Source organism: Clavispora lusitaniae, assembly GCF_014636115.1.
Source record: "Clavispora lusitaniae strain FDAARGOS_655 chromosome Unknown tig00000185_pilon, whole genome shotgun sequence".
In the NCBI taxonomy this organism is placed as follows: Eukaryota; Fungi; Ascomycota; class Pichiomycetes; order Serinales; family Metschnikowiaceae; genus Clavispora; species Clavispora lusitaniae.
The window spans coordinates 371,876-393,107 of NW_027093979.1; the positions used below are offsets into that span (position 1 = coordinate 371,876).

General features: G+C 43.8%; 13 protein-coding genes and 1 non-coding gene across 14 annotated transcripts; 6 read left to right on the forward strand and 8 right to left on the reverse strand. All coding sequences in view use genetic code 12, as the record gives it.

Annotated features, from left to right (window-relative positions):
- Positions 1-612: 612 nt before the first annotated feature.
- Positions 613-1,068, reverse strand: FOB63_003832 (uncharacterized protein; the record flags this gene model as incomplete). The annotated part of the gene is made up of 1 exon (XM_002614615.1): positions 613-1,068. One exon carries the CDS (start codon positions 1,066-1,068, stop codon positions 613-615), a length of 456 nt encoding a protein of 151 aa, XP_002614661.1.
- A 197-nt stretch (positions 1,069-1,265) lies between these two features.
- FOB63_003833 (uncharacterized protein) lies at positions 1,266-1,772 on the reverse strand (the record flags this gene model as incomplete). Its single annotated transcript, XM_002614614.2, has 1 exon — positions 1,266-1,772. The coding sequence occupies one exon, from the start codon at positions 1,770-1,772 to the stop codon at positions 1,266-1,268; it is 507 nt and encodes a 168-aa protein (XP_002614660.2).
- Positions 1,773-1,884: 112 nt separating this feature from the next.
- FOB63_003834 (uncharacterized protein) lies at positions 1,885-2,709 on the forward strand (the record flags this gene model as incomplete). Its single annotated transcript, XM_002614613.2, has 1 exon — positions 1,885-2,709. One exon carries the CDS (start codon positions 1,885-1,887, stop codon positions 2,707-2,709), a length of 825 nt encoding a protein of 274 aa, XP_002614659.1.
- A 188-nt stretch (positions 2,710-2,897) lies between these two features.
- FOB63_003835 (uncharacterized protein) lies at positions 2,898-3,302 on the reverse strand (the record flags this gene model as incomplete). Its single annotated transcript, XM_002614612.2, has 1 exon — positions 2,898-3,302. One exon carries the CDS (start codon positions 3,300-3,302, stop codon positions 2,898-2,900), a length of 405 nt encoding a protein of 134 aa, XP_002614658.1.
- A 620-nt stretch (positions 3,303-3,922) lies between these two features.
- IDH1 (isocitrate dehydrogenase (NAD(+))) lies at positions 3,923-5,310 on the forward strand (the record flags this gene model as incomplete). Its single annotated transcript, XM_002614610.2, has 2 exons — positions 3,923-3,946; positions 4,255-5,310. The coding sequence occupies 2 exons, from the start codon at positions 3,923-3,925 to the stop codon at positions 5,308-5,310; spliced, it is 1,080 nt and encodes a 359-aa protein (XP_002614656.2).
- A 173-nt stretch (positions 5,311-5,483) lies between these two features.
- Positions 5,484-5,557, reverse strand: FOB63_005626. Its single transcript has one exon. It is a non-coding gene; the product is annotated as a tRNA-Val (tRNA).
- A 581-nt stretch (positions 5,558-6,138) lies between these two features.
- Positions 6,139-7,422, forward strand: ADE12 (adenylosuccinate synthase; the record flags this gene model as incomplete). Its single annotated transcript, XM_002614608.2, has 1 exon — positions 6,139-7,422. One exon carries the CDS (start codon positions 6,139-6,141, stop codon positions 7,420-7,422), a length of 1,284 nt encoding a protein of 427 aa, XP_002614654.2.
- A 452-nt stretch (positions 7,423-7,874) lies between these two features.
- Positions 7,875-9,668, forward strand: ALG9 (dolichyl-P-Man:Man(6)GlcNAc(2)-PP-dolichol alpha-1,2-mannosyltransferase; the record flags this gene model as incomplete). Its single annotated transcript, XM_002614607.2, has 1 exon — positions 7,875-9,668. One exon carries the CDS (start codon positions 7,875-7,877, stop codon positions 9,666-9,668), a length of 1,794 nt encoding a protein of 597 aa, XP_002614653.2.
- A 234-nt stretch (positions 9,669-9,902) lies between these two features.
- YPD1 (Ypd1p) lies at positions 9,903-10,349 on the reverse strand (the record flags this gene model as incomplete). The annotated part of the gene is made up of 1 exon (XM_002614606.1): positions 9,903-10,349. One exon carries the CDS (start codon positions 10,347-10,349, stop codon positions 9,903-9,905), a length of 447 nt encoding a protein of 148 aa, XP_002614652.1.
- A 740-nt stretch (positions 10,350-11,089) lies between these two features.
- PHO15 (4-nitrophenylphosphatase) lies at positions 11,090-12,016 on the reverse strand (the record flags this gene model as incomplete). The annotated part of the gene is made up of 1 exon (XM_002614605.2): positions 11,090-12,016. One exon carries the CDS (start codon positions 12,014-12,016, stop codon positions 11,090-11,092), a length of 927 nt encoding a protein of 308 aa, XP_002614651.2.
- A 426-nt stretch (positions 12,017-12,442) lies between these two features.
- Positions 12,443-12,829, reverse strand: FOB63_003841 (uncharacterized protein; the record flags this gene model as incomplete). The annotated part of the gene is made up of 1 exon (XM_066102362.1): positions 12,443-12,829. One exon carries the CDS (start codon positions 12,827-12,829, stop codon positions 12,443-12,445), a length of 387 nt encoding a protein of 128 aa, XP_065958304.1.
- Positions 12,830-13,215: 386 nt separating this feature from the next.
- FUN12 (translation initiation factor eIF5B) lies at positions 13,216-16,254 on the reverse strand (the record flags this gene model as incomplete). Its single annotated transcript, XM_002614604.2, has 1 exon — positions 13,216-16,254. One exon carries the CDS (start codon positions 16,252-16,254, stop codon positions 13,216-13,218), a length of 3,039 nt encoding a protein of 1,012 aa, XP_002614650.2.
- A 264-nt stretch (positions 16,255-16,518) lies between these two features.
- On the forward strand, positions 16,519-17,676 carry DRG1 (GTP-binding protein; the record flags this gene model as incomplete). Its single annotated transcript, XM_002614603.2, has 1 exon — positions 16,519-17,676. One exon carries the CDS (start codon positions 16,519-16,521, stop codon positions 17,674-17,676), a length of 1,158 nt encoding a protein of 385 aa, XP_002614649.1.
- A 265-nt stretch (positions 17,677-17,941) lies between these two features.
- FOB63_003844 (uncharacterized protein) lies at positions 17,942-21,211 on the forward strand (the record flags this gene model as incomplete). Its single annotated transcript, XM_002614602.2, has 1 exon — positions 17,942-21,211. One exon carries the CDS (start codon positions 17,942-17,944, stop codon positions 21,209-21,211), a length of 3,270 nt encoding a protein of 1,089 aa, XP_002614648.2.
- Positions 21,212-21,232: the final 21 nt, after the last annotated feature.

Below are 21,232 nucleotides of genomic sequence, written 5' to 3' on the forward strand. Positions count from 1 at the left end.
CCGGGGATCTTGATAGAGTATTATCTAATACTGTAACATCCGAAGCTTTCTTTTGAGATTTTAATTGCCAAGTTTCGACTTGCACGATGATTTTCATTCACAAAAATACAGTTCGATTATTTTAACAGAGATTGGTGGGCATTATGACCTCTGCAAAATTATTGCAATAAACACAAGGAAGCGTGATTAGGCTCTGCTTAATAGTTAAACAGTCAGCTTGTTACCAATAATACCACTATGAAATATATTATTTCCGAGTGAATACTACTTATCACCCCAATGGCCAGTACCAATAAGTGGAGAGAATAATTCAATAAATGCATTGATTTATTGTTGGTTGGTCAATTGTTGGTTAATTAATTTTGGTTAATCGGTCGGTTAATCATTAGTGACGATGTTCATGTCATCGTTTTCATTATATTGTAGTTCCATCAATTGATGGCTCCATCTCGAAAGACCGAACCCCACAACGCCAAAACTAAATTAATTAACAGGCGCAAAGCAGTTTGCTCAAATACAAGCCTAGAGCACAATTACATTTCCTATCCTGTAACACCTTCAATTACGGTGATCTGTTCATTTTGATATATCACGATTCGCAATCTATACCAATTAGACATTGAAAGCGGCGATCAAAAAGGACGACACAAAAGAAATCTTGAAGCTTGGCTTGTCAAAGAAAAGCGACTTCAAGTCCCACAGTCTATCCCCAATGGTGACGATTCTTCTCCATGGAATCGTGATGACACCTTTGTTTTCCAAAAACTGCAAGAGCAAATACGCCGAAACACTCAAAAACACAATGGCCGACGACAATTTGCCAATCACAATGCCCAAAAAGAGTCCCGTGACCGAGCCAAGACACAATTCGTTGTAATCGAGTTTTTTGCTGAGAGGTGCTGGCTTCGTGTCCAAACGAGGTGCATTCAATGTTCCTGGCTGAGAAAGAGTAACTGCGTCATTGAAGACAATTGGTCTGGGCCTTAAAAGAACACTGGCCCCAAGCAAAAAGGGAACGGCTTTAAGGGATTGTCTAAAAGCAGCAGGTCTCACAAACAGCGTAAACATGGTAAAGAGGAAAAATGGACGGTCGGGTGAGCTAACTCCACCCGAAGGCTATTTTGGGTTATGCGATAAATTTGGGCAATAACGTCTGTTGCTACAGTGGGCCGCGCACGTGACACACCCGAAAAACGCCAGTACCGCAATCGAATCCATGCTGGAATGGCCATTTGCGGCTTCTTCGACGGTTTGGGCCTCGGAAATTAGATTAGCAGAGCTCTCGTAAAAAAATCGCCATACTGCTGTTGCGGTAAGCTAAGCAACGATTTCGCAATCGATTGCCGTACTGCACACAGAGTACAGGTTCCAGGCTTCATGGTAGTTGTGATAGGCGCACGACCACAAACTGGGAGCGGGGACATTATACTGCATATGCGCAGAATACCCTTTTGGTGCGCGCACGACAGCCGCCTGCCCCGTAACTGCATATTCTTCTGGGAAGATCTGCACCTGCGTATTGGAAACGGCCAGTTCCATGTCCTTTTGGGTAATGTCACACGGCATTGAGGAAGCGACCCTGTATACGGGCTTCTTACATAAGCGAGGAATATATAACAAAGAGGCCCCCGCCAACCCAGTGCCTGTAGAAGTTGATATTTCTTCATAGCACAGAGGGAGTTTTTTTTTCCATTGAATTTCTTGGCTTTGGTATTTTCGAGTTGAGGCTTTCTGGATTTTTCTCGCTGGTGAGCGCAGTGGCTTCCTCGCATTTGAAACTGTAAAGCGACGGTTTTTTTTTCTAGAGCATCTTCCTAAAGCTGTGCCTGCAGATACAACCACCGGCCAGCAAACCCGTACACCAAAAATAATTTCTTGCAAAAAATGGTGGCCAACACATACCCCCACCAATTCCAGTTGGCTCCCGGCGTGTTCGTGGGGAATTATGACACGTTGCTCGACCAAGCATTTTTGGATTCGGCCAACGCAAAAGTGATTGTTAATTGCGGACTCACAGACCAGTTTCTCCAGTTTGTCGATGTCCTGCAGCCAGTGATCTCTTCAGATGTCATTGTATTGAATTTGGATCCCAATGTTTCTAAAGAAGACGCTGCATTCAAAGATTTCCATTCCCGCTTCAACCGCATCTTGCAGAACTACTTGGCGTTTTTTTACAGTTACAACGACAATGTCAAGTATTACATAAACTCCAACTATGAAGATGCGAAACTTGCATTTGATTCTCCCACCATGAATGGCATGCCAATAATAAAACTGCTCTTCAACATAAACAGACTACTAAAGCTCATTAGGAATGTCAATTCCTCAGTTGGTGTCTTATTCGTTTCGCGTTACTGCGGCCAGAACCATTACTCCAATGGTGTTTTGCATTCTTTGGCTATCCTGTATCTCATGGACCACTACAACTACAATTTCGAAGCAAGTTACCGATACTTGGCTTCTTCGTACCCGCAGCTGCATGGCATGGCAAACAATTTTATGGATACGCTAGGTGCTGCGCCAGAGCTTTTCAACTTTAACCATTACGAAGACGTGCTTCTCATCGATAGCTTGAAGAAATTCTATTCGGAGAACAGAAAAATCAAGCAGAACGAAGGTGGGGTCATGACGAAAAACATCAAGCTAAAACGATCTATAGATTGTATTGACACGGCGGCTGCACCTCATGCAGTCAAACGCTTCGCTTGAAGCAACTATTTACGATATTAAAATGACTAGGATTAAGGTTTTCACGTGCAACAATATCCGTAGGCGAGTTTTTTGTAAGCTTTGTCTAAATCAGCATGCAAGAGGCACACTGACCGCAGATCTCGAAACTTCACAACTGGCTAAATCTCCTTCTGTAGTCCGACCTGGGACTTTCCAACTTCCAGCGCTCAGTTCTCAGGAACAGACAAACCAACCATGTTGGCGGTTTTCCGAACATTGTCCAGCTGTGACATGGTCAAGCCCGGGTTATATCTCTCAAGAAGCTCGTTGTACACCCTTTGGTTTTTCAAGTAAGTAACGACATTATTCAAGTTGTTGATGTCTTCTTCGGCTTCAAGAAGCTCGCGAAGATGATGTTTCTTCAACGGAGGAAACTCGATTTTGCCCGACTCGAGAGCTTTGAGTTTGGCTTCCACTTCGGCGGTTGGCTTTCTGTTTCGGATAAGCTGCAACTTTTCGTATGTTAGCCTGGCCTTGTTCTTGTCCAAATCCTTTTGCCAACGAGCGGTAAAGGCTTTGCGGTGAGCCACAGTGAGTTCTTTCTGAAGGTCTTTTACAAGTTTCTTGATCATTCTTGTCTGTGTAAGAAACGGCCCTCAATTCCTAAGCCTGTCGCGTTGGGAAGAAAGGCGCGCACGTGACGAGATCGGACTTCAGCTCATACAAAGTGACACAAAAAGCAAGGTTTCCCCTTTCATTTTGATTCAGAAATTAATTCTCCTTCCCTCTATTGAACACACATTTTCAAGCCGGCCCAGCCGCTTTCCATGCACCCTCGCCCTCACTGTCTATAGTACCGTTGTTGAAGCGATGGAGGTTCCGGGATACCTGCAGGAGTCGGTAAAAGGCCGCCCAATCCGGACCAATCTGAATGCCAATTTCTCCTCCCAAAAAAGAGGAAAAAAAAAAAAATGTAGAGGCTACGGAGAAAAATTTACATGCTAGAGACGGAGCCGATTGTGTGAAAGGAGTGCCAAACTAGAGGCAAAAATAAAAACACCTTGACACGAAACGGCAGGGCCAAAACGCTCGGACTTTTTATGTTTCGGAGCTCGACCAATGAAAACCGGTCTCGGGGCCGAATAAAAAAAGTGCGTTTTTTTCCACCTCCATACATTTATGGTGAGGGAGACCACGCGGAATAACCTTCCTTTCTTTTCGAATTGATCCACCAATTCTTCTTTTGTCCAACATGTTTAGACCCGCAGTTAGAAACGTATGTAATAATTTTGAGTCCCAACAAATGCGTTCATTGTTCCTTGTCGCTTTATATCCCGTTTAATGAAGTTGACGGTACGATTCACTTATAAAGGCCCCTAATAAAGTCCGTCTGTGTTTTCGGCAATTCTTTTCGTTTTGCCACTGTCCTGTCTTGTTAAGGGTTGGCGATACCATTCGCCAGCACAATGAGACTCTAAGAGACTCAAAAAGGCTCAAAGAGACTCTTCGACGGCTTTTAATCAACTTGTTCGGAACGCCAGGAACACGGTCCAAAATGTCCCATCCAAATACTAACCTTCGCAGGTCCGTACTCTTGCCACCTTTGCATCTCCAGAGTCCGTGTTGCCAAAGAAGTATGGCGGTACCTACACTGTCACTTTGATTCCAGGTGACGGTATTGGTAAGGAAATCACCGACTCTGTGCAAACCATCTTCAAGGACCAACGTGTCCCAATCGAATGGGAAATTGTTGATGTTTCCGGTTTGACCGAAGACAACCAAGGTGTCACCGAGGCCGTCCAATCTTTGAAGAGAAACAAGATTGGTTTGAAGGGTATCTTGTACACCCCAACCAACACCACTGCCAGATCTTTGAACGTTGCCTTGAGAAAGGAGTTGGACATCTACGCTTCCTTGGTTTTGATCAAGAACATCCCAGGTGTCAAGTCCAGATTGGACGGCGTTGACTTTGCTTTGGTCAGAGAAAACACCGAAGGTGAATACTCTGGCTTGGAGCACCAGTCTGTTCCAGGTGTCGTTGAGTCCTTGAAGATCATGACCAGATTCAAGTCTGAGAGAATTGCCAAGTTCGCCTTTGACTTTGCCAAGAAGAACAACAGAAAGTTGGTTACCGCCATCCACAAGGCCAACATCATGAAGTTGGGTGACGGTTTGTTCAGACAAACCGTCAAGGACGTCGGCCAGGACTACCCAGGCATCGAAGTCAACGACTTGATTGTCGACAATGCTTCCATGCAAGCCGTTGCCAAGCCTCAACAGTTTGACGTTTTGGTGACTCCAAACTTGTACGGTTCTATTCTTTCCAACATTGGTGCTGCCTTGATTGGTGGTCCAGGTTTGGTTCCAGGTGCCAACTTCGGTAGAGAATACGCCGTTTTCGAGCCAGGTTGCAGACACGTTGGTTTGGACATCAAGGGCCAAAACACCGCCAACCCAACCGCTATGATTTTGTCTGCCACCATGATGTTGAGACACTTGGGCTTGAACGAGTACGCCGACAAGATCTCCCAAGCCACTTACGATGTCATTGCTGAAGGTTCCACCAGAACCAAGGACATTGGTGGTACTGCTACCACCACCGAGTTCACTGATGCTATCTTGGCTAAGTTGAACGCTTAAGCCATGTATCGTGACACCGCGCTTCATCAACTCCAATAATAGATAGTATCATTATCAAGTATAGTCGATATTTCCCTGAGAAATATATATTCATCTGAGAACGTGTAGACTGTAGAAACTGACATAGCAGCATAGGAAAAAAAAAAATACCTGGAAAGGTTTAAAAAAGTAAGTGATTTCGCCCAGGATCGAACTGGGGACGTTCTGCGTGTTAAGCAGATGCCATGACCAACTAGACCACGAAACCATTTACAAACGAGAAAAAGCACTGGGACACTATCACGAACGTATGTCATGATAGCAGCGGTCAAGATTTTCATTACAGTGAACAGCTTCAACAACATGATTATAGACACATAAACTCATTTCACGAACCTTAAAGATTGCACTCGGATTTGGGTCAAGACTAGTCTGCCGGAAATATGTGTAGGTTCTTGGAAACAGAGTCAAGAAAGATTGAGCATCATCTGATTATGCAAGGGAAGGATTCAGATTGGGCAAAATGCAAGGATGTTGTGCTTAGCCAAAGAAGTCCAAACCTACAAACAAAACTTAAATGGATAGGCCAAGACACGTCTAAACTAAAAGGAGAAAAAAAAAAAACTTCAGGGCCCACAGTTTATTTTGGCCAATATAATTATCAGAACGAGTCAGCAATTTAAATTATTTTCGCGCACACAGGAAAAGTTGGCCCGGAACCATTTAAAATGTCCTTTAGTCGCACACCAGTTTTGGGACTTTTGGTTTGGTTCTAACGATTTCCGTTCATTCCTTTTGCTGAAGCTAAAGGTCTTATAACGAAAGCAAAAACTACAAACAAATAGCAAAATGTGTGACGTTGTTTTGGGCTCCCAATGGGGTGACGAAGGTAAAGGAAAATTGGTCGATATCTTGTGTGACGAAATCGACGTCTGTGCCAGATGTCAAGGTGGAAATAATGCTGGCCACACCATTGTGGTGGATGGTGTCAAGTACGATTTCCACATGTTGCCATCCGGATTGGTCAACCCAAAGTGTTTGAACTTGGTGGGATCCGGTGTTGTTATCCACGTGCCTTCTTTCTTTGAAGAGTTGGAGAACTTGGAGAAGAAGGGCTTGCAAGGCAGAGACCGCTTGTTCATTTCGTCAAGAGCCCACTTGGTTTTTGACTTCCACCAAAGAACGGACAAGTTGAAGGAGGCTGAGCTTTCTGAAAACAAAAAGTCCATCGGAACCACTGGTAAAGGTATTGGTCCCACCTACTCTACCAAGGCATCTAGATCTGGAATCAGAGTCCACCACTTGGTTTCTGAAGAGCCAGAGGCTTGGGAAGAATTCAAAAACAGATACTACCGCCTCGTGGACACCAGAATGAAGAGATACGGCGACTTTGACTACGACGCCGAAGCCGAATTGGCCAGATACGCAAAGTACAGAGAGTTGCTTCGTCCTTTTGTTGTGGACTCTGTTCCTTTCATGCACAAGGCCATTGCTGAGAAGAAGAAGATTTTGGTTGAAGGTGCCAACGCCTTGATGTTGGATTTGGACTTTGGTACTTATCCATACGTCACTTCCTCGGCCACCGGAATCGGTGGTGTTTTGACCGGTTTGGGTGTTCCGCCAAAGGCTATCCGCAATGTTTATGGTGTGGTGAAGGCTTACACCACTAGAGTCGGCGAAGGTCCTTTCCCAACTGAGCAATTGAACGAAGTGGGTGAAACCTTGCAAACTGTCGGCGCTGAGTACGGTGTTACTACTGGTAGAAAGAGACGTTGTGGCTGGTTGGACTTGGTTGTGTTGCAATACTCCAACAACATCAACGGATACACTCACTTGAACATCACCAAGTTGGACGTTTTAGACTCCTTCAAAGAGATCAAGGTTGCTGTGGCATACCACTACAAGGGCCAAAAATTGGACTCGTTCCCAGATGACTTGGTCAAGTTGGGCAAGGTCGATGTGGAGTACGTCACTTTGCCTGGTTGGGAGCAAGACATTTCCAAAATCACAAAGTACGAGGACTTGCCTGAGAACGCCAAGAAGTACTTGGACTTCATTGAGGACTTCTTGAATGTTCCAGTGAAATGGGTCGGCGTTGGTCCTGCTCGTGAGTCCATGTTGGTCAAGCCATAGTTTTTTCAACCTTCCGATTGTAATCGGAACATTCCTTAGTTACGACTTCCTTTTAGAGATAATTCATGATAAAGTAGATATTGAGTATTGATCATCGGAGTAACGTGCTCGAGTTACAATAATAGCGTTATTTCGCCGACTGTAGTTTTCTTGCAAAATATGCAAACAACGTCTAACACCTGTGAACAGGTTAAGTTAGGCTATACGCACACCATGAAATTAGAGGAAATGTGGTCTTGATCGGCTATGGACCAGTAAATTTGCAGATTCTGCTTATATTCTAATTTGGATTATATAATTTATGTCCCCCTTTTTTTTTTCAAATCACTCTTCAACGTTTTCCCTCTTTTCCATAAATTAAGCCAAGAATACAGGCTTGTAAATTACGCACGCGGAACGATTTTCCAATTCCAAGAAATATTTCCTCCTCCAGCATTTCTTCCTTGTGTATCATGTCTTCCAAAGATGTGACTGAAGGAGAAAAGCCTATTTCGGCTAAAGAGTCAGAACCTTTAACAGTGGAAGGAGAAAGTCTAGGACTGCAACTTTTGGGGACCTTGCTTTTAGCTCTCAATATCGCAGTCAGGATATATAGTGGGCTCTACATGATTATCTCGGATTGTGATGAGACATTCAACTATTGGGAACCGCTTAATCTCATCTTCAGAGGATTCGGAAAGCAAACATGGGAGTACTCTCCTGCTTACGCTATCAGGTCTTACGCTTTTTTGATTCCTTACTACATTTTAACTTTCCCTTTACGTGACTATATCCATTTGACAGGCGCCCAATTGCCTGCTTCTGCATTCTTCTATTATATCCGTGTCGTGTTGTTGTGTGGTTTCACGTCCTTCACTGAGTTTCGCTTGTTTAAAAGCGCCAAAAGAAACTTTGGCTCACATACTGCAAACTGGTTTCTTCTCTTCTCCACTGTTTCTACCGGTATGTCCCATGCTGGTGTTGCTTTGTTGCCTTCTTCATTTGCCATGAACTGGGTTGCATGGGGTATTTCTCATGCTTTAGACGCTGTCACCTTGGAGAACACTCTCACGTGTGTTTGGCCCAGCGTTTACGCCATTGCATGTTTCCTAATTGCTGGTCTTGTGGGCTGGCCGTTCGCTTTGGCGTTAGGCGTTCCATTTGGCATGTTCACTGCTCTGTTGAGATTCCAGTCGCCTCCGCTTGTTCGTATCGTCATCTATTGCTCCATATTTGCATTTGCATTATGTGGTGTCTTAATGACATTGGATTCGTTCTTTTACTCCCGCAAAATGCTTTTTGTTCCAATGAATATCGTCTTGTACAATGTGTTTGCAGGCGAGGGCGAGGGCCCCGAGATATTTGGAGTAGAACCATTTTCTTACTATGCTAAGAATCTCTTTTTGAATTTCAATGTCATTTCCGTTGCTGGTTATCTTGGTGCCGCGTTGAACCCATTATTGTCAAAGAACCAACTCAAAGCGGCTTTGGGTGTGTCTCTCCCCTTGTTTGTGTGGAGTTTCATTTTCTTTTCTCAACCTCACAAGGAAGAGAGATTTTTATACCCAATTTACCCATTGATATCCTTATCCGGCTCGATCTTTGCATCAACTGTATTCGGAAATGCCCAGATGCTTCTCAAGAGCAAATGGCTTGTTAGATTCATACTGTTCTCGCTGATGGTCTTAATTGCTGTTGTTTCTTTACTTAGAACAGTTAATTTGGTTGAAAACTACAGCGCTCCACTCAAAGCGTCTGCTGTTTTCTTCAACGAATCGATTTTAAACGACACCACAGAAATTCAAAATGTGTGTATCGGACGGGAATGGTATCATTTCCCAACATCGTTCTTTTTGCCAGACAATTATAGGTTACGATTTGTCTCTAGTGGATTTGATGGCTTATTGCCTGGAGATTTTCCAGAAGATATGACCTTACGAGAGGCTGCTTCAGCTTTTCCGCTGGGCATGAACTCAAAAAATATCTTTTCCCCTGAAAAGCTTGTACATTTCAGTACATGTGATTATTTTATTGATAATACTTCTCCTGTTGACACCACGAAAGGAGAAGTACAAATTGTTTCTATGGAGAATGGTGAGATCATAACTGACAATGATTGGGATGTTCTTGATTGTCAAAAAATCATCGACCCAGCAGGTAGCCACCACGGATTAGGAAGGTTGTTGTATATTCCTGAGCTGTTAAGAACCGTTGTACCAAACTCTGTCGAGTACATGGATTTCTGCGTTCTTCGGAGAAAAAAGTGATGATCCAACAATAATTACTAAATAGACTGGCTCATGAAATATAATAATTTTAAAGTTGACGATTTATCTTGTGTTGTATAATCTCCTTTTACTGTCATTTCGAAGCATTTACACTGTTTATTCATACAATCTAGGCGCAATGTACTGAACAGGTGGGATGTCGAACACTTAGTCCTATTTAAGCTGTCAGAACATGCCACTTTGAATAATGAACCGGTGTTATGCAGCGCAGTATCATAATTCGTCATCAAAGTAGTCACTAAGGGCCTCCTTCGATTTTTGGAACCCGTCCTTTGCCTTCTCCATAGCATCTTCGATTAGCGAAATCCAGAACGAGTCCGGCTGCTTCGTATCATCTTTCTCGCTCGACGTACCTGCGTTATCAAAGTTATTCTTGTGGCCGTAGTTTTGGATTCTCTCGCATTGTTCTGAGATGGTCGATAACCCCAATGCGGCAGCAGAGCCTTTCAAGTAATGGCCCAACGAGGACAATTTTTCTAGATTTTTGGACTTGACGTTTTCGTCAATCTCGGTGAAGGTCTCTTGGAATTGGTCAACAAAAGTCTGAAACAAGCCCTTGGAGAAGCCTTCTTCATCTTCGTCCATGGCCACCAATTCGGAAAATACAGGCCATTCTATCAACCCTGTTTCCTGTAACTTCTGCATCTTTTCTTCGCTCATTTTATAGGCACTATTGTTGGGGGAAAAAGGGGGGATACGAGGGAACTGAGTGTTTCCTCAAATGAATTGGTCGGTAAAGAATTTGAACTTGCTGATTATTGCTCGGTGTTTGGGATTCAGAGCGGAATCTAGACTGTTTGACCGGACACGTTTGTAATGGCCAAGACTTTCCCTTATTAATGATCTAGAAAGTTTCTTAAAGACAAGCCTGTTCGTTTTCCAATCAGTGCAGCGACCAGCGGAAATCAATGAGGCAGATTGAGGATGTGGTAAATTCTCCTTACAAATTGATCGGCGTAGTCTCCTGCGTTGACAACGCAGACCTTACATCACACATCACGTGAAGCGAGGTGCGGGAAAGAATGACATCATATGGAAAGATCACGTCGTATGCCTAATTGGCTTTGCAACAGGGCTAAAATTACACCTCTCGTTGTTCTATCAAGTTACGGAAACGAATTGGAGGCGTAAAATCCACAGAAGTGAAAGTGAATGCTTGCTTAATAGGACATTTAATACCATCAACGACACAAACGCAGGAGTTCCATGCAGTCCATTTTTCTCTGGTGATCTGTGGAGTCCGAATAAATCGAAAGAGTGACTTTGTATAGATCAATTTGTGGTGTGTTTTATCAGAAGTATTCTCGCGCAAGGGCTGAATATTATCATATTCGGTAATTAGATTGCCTTCTATAAAAAAGTCTACTAGACGTTCTATACACTTCTGTCGTTTTGCGGGATCAGTGAGTAAGTTCAAACAAGTCGCCAAGCTTGTCGGCGTAATACGTAGGTGCTTCATCTGCGCTCAATTGCTTAACACCTTCTTCTGTCTCCACTCCTGTGAGAACTAACAAGGTGTCCAAACCGCCGTCGCGTCCAAACTTCATATCGGTGTTGAGTCTATCACCAATCATCAACCCCTTCTTCGGATTCTCTGCCAATGCAGGATTGTCCACTTTGATGGTGTTCATCATCGACTGGTTGGGCTTACCACAGATGGCGTCCGGTTCTCTGCCGCTCGCAGTGGCAACTGTGGCGATAATGGATCCTGCGCCGATCAAAAACTTCCCCTTCAGAGGAAACGTAGAGTCGATGTTCGTTGCAATGAATGGAATGCTCTTGTTGTCCTTGAGCAAGTATTGCATGGTCACAGAGAGTTTCAAGTAGTTGATGTTCATGGTCAATCCCGCAATCACACATCCAACAGAATCGTCTAATTCGTTCAACATCTTGTGTTCTGGGTCAAACACATTACCCTCGGAAACCAAGGCAGGATCCGAGCCTCCCATGGTTTGGTATCCTAGTTCGTGTAGCTCTTGTTCAATGCCCGATTCACCTAGGACCCAAACTTTCTTGTCTTTTGGAAGCTTCAAAATCTTGTCCACATAAACAGCAGAAGCATAAGATGAGCCGAAAACTTCATCCTTGACAATACCATTGATACCAAGCTTCTTGAACTTTGAAAGGTAATCATTTCTGGACTTGGTCGAGTTGTTGGTGACAAAAATAACCTTCTTCTTCTTTTCTTTCAAGAGGTTGAGCGTCTCCACGACGGATGGTAATAAGTGATCTCCCAACCAAATCACTCCGTCGCAATCGAAGATAAAATATTCGTAGTTGTCAATGACACTTTGTGCCTGCGTCTTGTCTGTAATCTTGCTCGACATGTCTCCCGTTCAAGTTATTGGTAGCAAGAAACTCTAGTATATTGGGATTGTGGGTGGGGTGTGTACAGTTCCGATATGCGTTTGGCTGAATCGCATACAGTTTCAGTGAGTAGCCAAAGGAAACGAAATGGAGAGGAAAAGAAACTAAACCAGGCGATATGAACAAGGTTGTTTGGGACAGACTTAAGAAAATGCAATTATATATGTGAGATATTTACTCCCAGCGCTCTGAATAGGTTGTGCTATGCACCTAGATGTTATGCGGGCGAAATTACTCTGCCAACAGCGCCTCAACAGAATCCCGATGGTGGAAGGTCATCAACAATTAGGCGTAGAGGAAAGGCCCAGCAGTTAGATGTGCTTCTGAGGAATGGCGTATGCGCAACTTCGAGCTTCTCCGCAAATTCACAAACACCCCATACTCGTCTATTGCTGGCTTGGGTCAACACCAGCAGTGTACTTGGGGAAACGGAGCTTCGACTTGTCGTTGTAGATTGGCTCCTCAAACTTGCTTCTGGTTTCTGGAGACATGGACTCGGCAACCATCTCTTGTCTCTTCATCTCAGAGAAGTATCTTCTGGCGAGATGTCTGTCTTCCTCAGCTCTCAACAATGGTTCGAGATAGAAGCGTGCCCACTGTCTCTCTCTTAAGAGCTCTCTTTGTTCATCGACTCCTTGGTAGAACTTGTAAAAACCAAAACTGATGATACCAGAAATTCCCCAGAAGTAAATCAATGGTCTGAATCCTCTAGATGGAAGATTTCTTTTCCATTGCACTGGTTCGTACCCTCCAATAGGTGGCAAATCTTGCATTTCTGTGGATTCTTAGAATTAGCTTCGATTATTACAAGCGTTGTCTGCTTGAGAATGAATCTTTTTACTTCTTTTTTCATTGGCCAACATTGAGTTCCCAATTGGGAAGGCTGCGCGCACTTTGAAATTCTGTCTTAGCGCACGCCAGTACCATAAGCTTGTACACTAATCTTTATGGAAGTCTTGTTTCAATTTTTTTTTTGGACGTTTTTTTACAAAGTATTTAAAATCACAGTTGTCATTTTTGAACAATTTACTGGTGGCGACATATGCATTTACAAACATGCTTCCGTGAAGTAGTTTGACGTACTACACCTAGAAAGAAACCATTACAAAAGCCTGTCTCATTATAGAATCCTTATGAGTTGCAGTATTTACTATGGTGATCACTTGATGTCGAAGACAGGCTTCAACTTCTTGATCAAAAGCCAGTCGTCCCTGGAAACAGAGTCACGGAATGCAGGGTCTTTCAATGTATCGATCGATCTTCTCGAAATCAAAGAGTACAAGTTGTCCGACTCGTCGACATGACGGCCCCATGTAGGTTGAGCGGCAGATGGGTTTTCCAATCTCATGGCAACACCAGCAGCGGTTTGACCCTTCTTGACGGAATCAACAGACTTGTGGTTCACCTCTAAAGAAGAAACCTTACCCAACACAAGAATGTTTGGAGTGTTTGTGGCTGGGTCTCTGCGAACAGCACAAATAGGAGTACCGATACGAACAGCACCTTCCACAACATCAACACCAATAATCATTGGGTTACGCTTGTTAATAATCTGAAGAGTTTTCAAGACACATGGCATAACAGCGTACTCCATGAACTCCTTACGACGAACCTCAAGCAATTTGCTCTGGTACGCAGTGAAGGCATCGAACAAGTGGTAAATGATGTCTGCGTTGAAAATCTTAATCTTCTGTTCTTCAGCATATTGTTCAGCTTCTTTGTCAACTTTGACATCGAAACACAACATAACTGCCAACTCCGGCGCCTTCTCTAACATGGTGGTGGCTTTCATGACATCTCTCTTGTAGACAGGACCCAAGCCAATGGACATAACTGGAATCTTCATGTCTTTCAAGAAATCCAACAATGCTTCCAAAGAACCCAAGGTGGATGCTTGAACAACCACACCCTTACCAGATGTGTCAACCGAGTCCAACAAACCAGTCAAGTCGTCCATGACTTCCTCCATAAGTTCGTCTTCATCATCATCCTCACCCACGACAAGCAAACGAGAACCAGCAACTGCTTTCTCCAAATCGTTCGCAGCAATCTTGACACCCAAAGCTGCCTTAACCTCCTTGTGGTGAATGTATTCAGACTTGATTCTCAATTCACGAGATGGTGGTGGTGTGAGAAGGGCTCTGATGTTCGTTGCGATAGGTCCATTCAAGCCACAGAGTACAACCCTGTCACCCTCTCTCAAGATACCGTTGGACAAAACGACATCAATAGTGTAACCGAAACCTTCAACAACCTTAACTTCCAAAATAGTGGCCTCGACCTTGGACAAGTACATCAACTGCTTAGACATTCTCTTTTGGGTCAATTCAAGCAACAACCACAACAAATCTGGAACACCTTCGCCTGTGACAGCAGAGGTAGGAACAATAGAGACGTACTTAGACATGTTCTTGTTTTGGAAATACAACTCAGAGTTCAAACCTTGTTCTGCCAAAGCAAGCTTAATCTGTTCGAATCTGGTGAAAAACTCATTTTGAACAGACTTGGCTTGTCTGGCAAACGAGTCACGGAACGAGTTATTAGGGATTTCCTTCCAGTCATACAATCTGTCAATCTTGTTCAATGCCACGATGAAAGGCGCCTTTCTGTCTCTCAACAATCTGATAGACTCAAGTGTTTGCTGTTCCAAACCATGCATAATATCAATAACCAAAATGGCAATGTTACACAAAGAGGAACCACGAGATCTCAAGTTGGTGAAAGACTCGTGACCTGGTGTGTCGATGATCAAAAGACCTGGCACATCGAAAGTCTGTTTCTCGTACTGAGCCATAACTTCTGTCTTTTTCTTGATAGCATCAACGGGGAAGTAAGTAGCACCAATTTGTTGAGTAATACCACCAGCTTCGCCACCTTGAACATTTGTTTGACGAATCTTGTCCAACAACTTTGTTTTACCAGTATCGACGTGACCCAAAATACAGCAGATAGGGGATCTCAAGTCCTTGTCGCTAGGAGTAGACGATTTCTTCTGTGCCTCTGCAGCAGCAGCGGCCTTTGCCTGAGCCTCTGCCAATCTCTTGGCCTCAGCTTCCTTGCGGGCCTTTTCGGCAGCAGCGGCAGCGGCGGCGGCGGCAGCAGCAGCCTCTTCTGCGGCCTTCGCATCCTCCTCGTCTTCTTCTTCGGCCACTTCTTCATCGTCATCTCCGTTTTGGGCAACTTCCTCCTCCTTCTCTTCTGGTTCGGCATCTTCGTTCAAAGCAGTCTCCCAGTCTTCAGCGACATCTTCTTCAAGCATTTGCTCCCAGTCTTCAACAACGTCCTCCTCTTCCTTTTTGGATGGGGTGTCAGCCGTTTGTTGAGTGAACTTCTGCTTGGAAGATTTTGGCTTGTCGAACTTCTTTTTGCCGTACACAACTCGCTTAGGCTTATCTCCAGTGTTGCCGTCTTTCTTCTTTTCCAAACCAACAACATGCACATTGTCTGCTTGCAAGAGCAATTCACGGCGACGTTCCTGCAACCGTTTCTCTTCCCTTTGCTTTTTAGACAACAATTTACCTTCAGCCTTCAATCTTTCCTTTTTCAATTTATCCTTTTCTCTTCTGGCCTCTCTAGCAGCTTCTTCTTGAGCAGCCTGTTCAGCAATAGCCTTCTCTTCGTCGAGACGACGTTGCTCTTCCTCTTCTTCAAGACGACGCTGCTCCTCTTCCATCTGCTTTTTCAACTCCAATTGACGTTTCAAAGCTTGAAGACCGGCTGGGGCCTTCTTACCGGCTTTCTTGGTAGTCTTTTTCGTTTCCTCTGGTTCTGGAGTGGCAGACGTGGATGCAGCCTTCTTCTCAGCATTCAAGGCAGCATTCTGCTTGTTTGCTTCTTTGATCTGCTCCTTTTTGGCAGCTTGTTCAGCTTTCTTCTTGTTGGCGGCTTCCTTCTTGGCCTTCTTTTCAGCTTCTTTCTTCAACTTTTCTTTCTCTTTTTTACTCAACAACTTTGGACCGTCCTTCTTTTCCTTCTCCTCCTTCTCTTTTTCCTCTTTCTTCTTTTTTGAGCTTATAATAGAGTTCAAAAAGTCAACTTCTTGCGGCTCCGCAGATTCATCGCCTTCGGCAGAGGTAGCCTCTGTGGTAGATTCTGGAACAGCCTCACCGAATTCCTCAGCAGCTGGTTGCTCGTAGTTCTCCTCTTCGTCCCAGAAATCTCCGCCAGATTTGGCTCCCTTCTTAGATTTCTTAGCCATGTTTAAGTTGTTTCAGAAGTAAGCGTAGCGCAGTGATGTAGTAAGAAGTTTTTTCAAGGTTGTGTTTCGCACTACAAAATTTAGTTAACAGTAGAGGCATTAGCGGTATATTTTGATCAGAAGAGATGACATTGGATAAGTGTTTGATACTGCCGCCCTCTATTTTACTACTCCATTTAATTCAGGCGGCTTTTATCGTTTTTGCCATCGAAAGTTTAGAAGAAAGATTTTGCATTTCCACTATGTGCCGGATTGCGATCTGCCATGAAAAATTTACTGAGCAAATGTACATCCATTAACTTCCTCAATACTGCCAAGATGACAACAGTTGAAAAAATTAAGGCCATCGAGGATGAGATGGCCAAGACACAGAAAAACAAGGCTACCTCTTTTCATTTGGGTCAACTTAAGGCGAAGTTGGCTAAATTGAGAAGAGAACTTTTGACTGATGGAGCTTCAGGTGGAGGTGGTGGAGGAGCTGGTTTCGATGTTGCTAGAACAGGTGTGGCCACGATAGGATTCGTCGGTTTTCCTTCTGTGGGTAAGTCCACTCTTTTGTCTAAGCTAACTGGAACCCACTCCGAGGCTGCTGCATATGAATTTACCACCTTAACCACAGTCCCAGGTGTTATCAAATACAAGGGTGCTAAGATTCAAATGTTGGATCTTCCAGGTATTATTGAAGGTGCCAAGGATGGTAAAGGTAGAGGTAAGCAGGTCATCGCTGTTGCAAGATCGGTAAACTTATTGTTCTTGGTTCTCGACGTCAACAAACCTTTGCAACATAAGCAAATTATCGAAAAGGAGTTGGAAGGTGTTGGTATCAGAATTAATAAAGAGCCTCCCAACATTGTCATTAACAAAAAGGAGAGAGGAGGAATCAACATCACTACTACCTCTCCCTTGACTCACTTGGACAACGATGAAATTCGAGCTGTCATGTCCGAATACAAGATCAACTCTGCCAACATTGCCTTTAGGTGTGACGCTACTGTTGATGACTTGATTGATGCGATTGAAGCAAAGTCCAGAAGATACATTCCTGCCATCTACGTGCTCAACAAAATCGACTCATTCTCCATTCAAGAGCTTGACTTGTTGTACAAAATCCCTAACGCCATTCCAATTTCATCCGGTAATGGCTGGAATTTGGATGACCTTTTGGACATGATGTGGCTGCGCTTGAAATTGGTGAGAGTTTACACGAAACCTAAGGGAAAATTGCCAGACTTTAATGAACCAGTTGTTTTGCGCAGTGACCGTTGCACGGTGGAGGATTTTTGTAACTCCATCCACAAATCTTTAGTTGAAGATTTCAGAAATGCAGTTGTGTATGGTACTTCGGTCAAGCATCAACCTCAAATTGTCGGTTTGAGTCATGTGTTGCAGGACGAAGACGTCATCACCATTCTCAAGAAGTAGCGCGTATAGGCTATGTAGCATATTGTATATTAATGAACTACGGATTTAGGAATTTTAATGTGTTTTGGGTTGTAATCTAACAGTACAAAGTTAATAATGAGCTTTTGTGCAGGTGGCTTTTTTTTTTCGATGTACCCTCACCACCGTTTTAGATCTCTCTTAATACTCGTAATACTTTTGACTCAGTCAGCGGTTCCAGTCTCCAAGAGTCAAATTTTGCTGAGGTTGCTCATACCTAAGGACTTTGGGAGTTTTCTATACTGAAATGTCGATCCCGTCGGACGTTGCTACGACGTTGAACCATTTGCTTGAAGCATTAAAGTCGGCTGACAATTCTGTGAGATCTGCCGCTGAGAAGTCGCTTGATTCTGAGTGGAGAACAAAGGATAATGTCGGTACATTATTGCTTTTTCTTGCCCAAACCGCCGTTGGCGGTGGTGACGAAATGACAAAGTCTTTTTCTGCGGTCTTATTCAGACGAGTCGCTATAAGATCTCCAAAGGAGTTGAGTAGCATCTCTGATAGAACGATCGGTGTTTTGGACGAGTCACTCAGACAACCTATCAGGACAATCTTACTTCAGGGGTTTGCCTCTGAACAGCCTAGCCAAGTGAGAAGAAAACTTGCGGATGCAATCTCTGAGGTTGCTAAGGAAGACAGCTCCCCTAAAGGAACATGGCCTGATCTCGTTCCTGCTATATTGCAAGCAGCACACAACCCGGATGCTAGCTTCCGTGAGTCTGCTTTCCGTATTCTTTCAGCCTCGCCTGATATTATCGAAAAAGAGTATATCAATGAGATCTTACCTATTTTCAATAGTGGTTTCGCTGATGCTGATGATGATGTTCGGATTGCCGCCTGTACAGCATTTGTTTCCTTCTTCAGAGAACTTCCCAAACGGATATGGCAAACTATGACTCCTTTGTTGCCTAATTTGTTGAACTCGTTGCCTATGTTTTTGCAAAATGGCCAAGATCAAGCCCTTGCGAATGTTTTGGAATCTTTGATTGACCTTGTTGATTTGGCTCCTAAAATGTTTAAGGACATGTTCCCTACAATCATCGAATTTTGCTCTACGGTTGCAAAGAACACGGACTTGGCATCTGAGACAAGGTTGGGTGCATTGGAGCTTTTGACCACATTTTCTGAGGTTTCTCCCGCTATGTGCAAACAAGCTCCTAACTATACTTCCACTATGGTGTTAGTGAACTTATCTATGTTGACGGAAGTGGGTCAAGATGACGATGATGCGGCTGAATGGAACAACGAAGACAGCACCGAGGATGATGATGCAGAACCAGAGTATGATGCGGCCAGGCAATCTTTGGATAGGGTTTCTTTGAAGTTAGGTGGGCAGGCACTTGCTGCACCATTGTTCCAGTATCTTCCTGGCATGATTCAATCTTCTAATTGGCGTGAATGCTTTGCAGCATTGATGGCCTTATCATCAGCTGCCGAAGGTTGTGTTGACGTGTTAATCACAGAAATTCCAAAATTATTGGACATGATCTTGCCCACTTTAGATCATCCACATGCGAGAGTTCAATATGCGTGTTGCAATGCCTTAGGTCAAATGTCTACCGACTTTGCTGATATTATTCAAAAAATTGCTGGTGACAGAATTTTGCCGGCATTGATTTCTAAGCTCACTTCCAAATCTGTTCCCCGTGTGCAAGCACATGCAGCTGCTGCATTGGTCAACTTCTCGGAAGCGGCTTCGAAAGAAATTTTGGAACCTTATTTGGACAGCTTGTTGAATAACCTTTTGGGCTTATTGCAATCTCCAAAGAGGTACGTACAAGAACAAGTTCTCACCACTATTGCAATAATTGCTGATGCCGCCGAACAAAAGTTCATTAAGTATCACAATACGTTACTTCCTATGTTGATTGGATTTTTGAAGACTGATATGGGTCCTGAAAACAGGTTGTTGACAGCAAAATGCATTGAATGTGCTACTTTGATTGCGTTGGCGGTCGGAAAAGACAACTTTGCTCCTCATAGTCAAGAATTGATCCAAATTCTTGGAAAGATTCAAGAAACTGTTGTTGAAATTGATGACCCTGTCAAACCCTATTTGGAGCAAGGTTGGGGCAGAATTTGCAAGATAATTGGTGATGACTTTGTTCCATTCTTGCCGGCAGTTTTACCTCCATTGTTGACCGCGGCAAAGGCTGCTCAAGACATTTCTTTGTTGGAAGAAGACGAGGCAGAAGAGTATAGTAATAACGATGAGTGGGACGTTATCAACTTGTCAGGGAAACTCATTGCCGTGCACACTGCAGCTTTGGATGATAAGGTCTCGGCGATGGATTTGTTGAGAATTTACGCGACACAGTTGAAGGGCCTGTTCCTTCCTTGGGTGAAGGAGACTGTTCAAGACATTGCCATTCCTGCTCTTGACTTTTATTTGCATGATGGTGTTCGTGCCTCTGCAGCATTGACTCTTGCAGCATTGTTGAAGAGCACCATTTATGCCACGTCTAGCAGCTCAGCCGAAACATTGACTATTTGGTCTCAGATTTGTAATAAATTGGTTGAAGTGTTGACTAACGAGCCGGTGCCGGAGCTTCTAGTTGCTTACTACACTTCTATAGTTGAGTGTCTAACTGCATTGGGGCCAAATGCGTTGTCTCCTGAGCAATTGCTGGCCCTCGCTGCTTCTATCAATGTGAACTTGACAGAAATTTATGAACGTATCAAACAAAGAGATAATGAGGATGATGAGTACAAGGAGGATGTCGATGAGAGTGAGGAAGAGTACACAGACGAAGAGCTTCTCGACGAGATCAACAAGGTTATTTCCGCTATCTTCAAGAGCGTCAAGAGCAACTTCTTGCCTCAGTTTCAGACACAAATTTTGCCTCTTGCATCTACCTTTATGGCTGATGAAAACACAAACGTCAAATTCTGTGGTCTATGCATCATTTGTGATGTCTTAGAGTATTGCGGTTCGGCATTTGATCAAACGGAGTACCTCAATTACATCATCTCAGAATGTTTGACAGCTCCTCAAGCTAATATTCGCCAACCTGCGGCTTACGCGATAGGCATGGCTGCGGAGCATGGTGGTTCAGTGTATGCTCAGTTGTGCATGAACACATTGCCTACACTTTTTGAAGTTGCTACATTCCCTGATGCCAGAGCAGAAGAAAATATCAGTGCTACAGAAAATTGCACAGCAGCTATTGCAAAAATTTGCAGAAATTGCGGTTCCTCAATCCCCAACTTGGACACGGTTCTTCGCCAGTGGGTGAACTTATTACCTATTGTTCAAGACAGTGAAGCTGCGATGTCTTCATACGACTTCCTTAGTGACTTGATACAAGGCAATCATGCTGCAGTTACCGAACAAGCCCCAAAAGTTGTGGAGTCAGTTTTACAAGCTCTCTCAAGTAAGTCAATCTCTGGCCCTGTTGCTGAAAAGACAGTTGCTGCAACTAGAGCGCTCTTATCTAACATGCCACAACAGACTGCTGTATCGTTGTTGCAGAATTTCTCAGATGTCGGCGTTGTCAAGAAATGGTTTTCCTGATTGAAATCGCGTGTAATACAC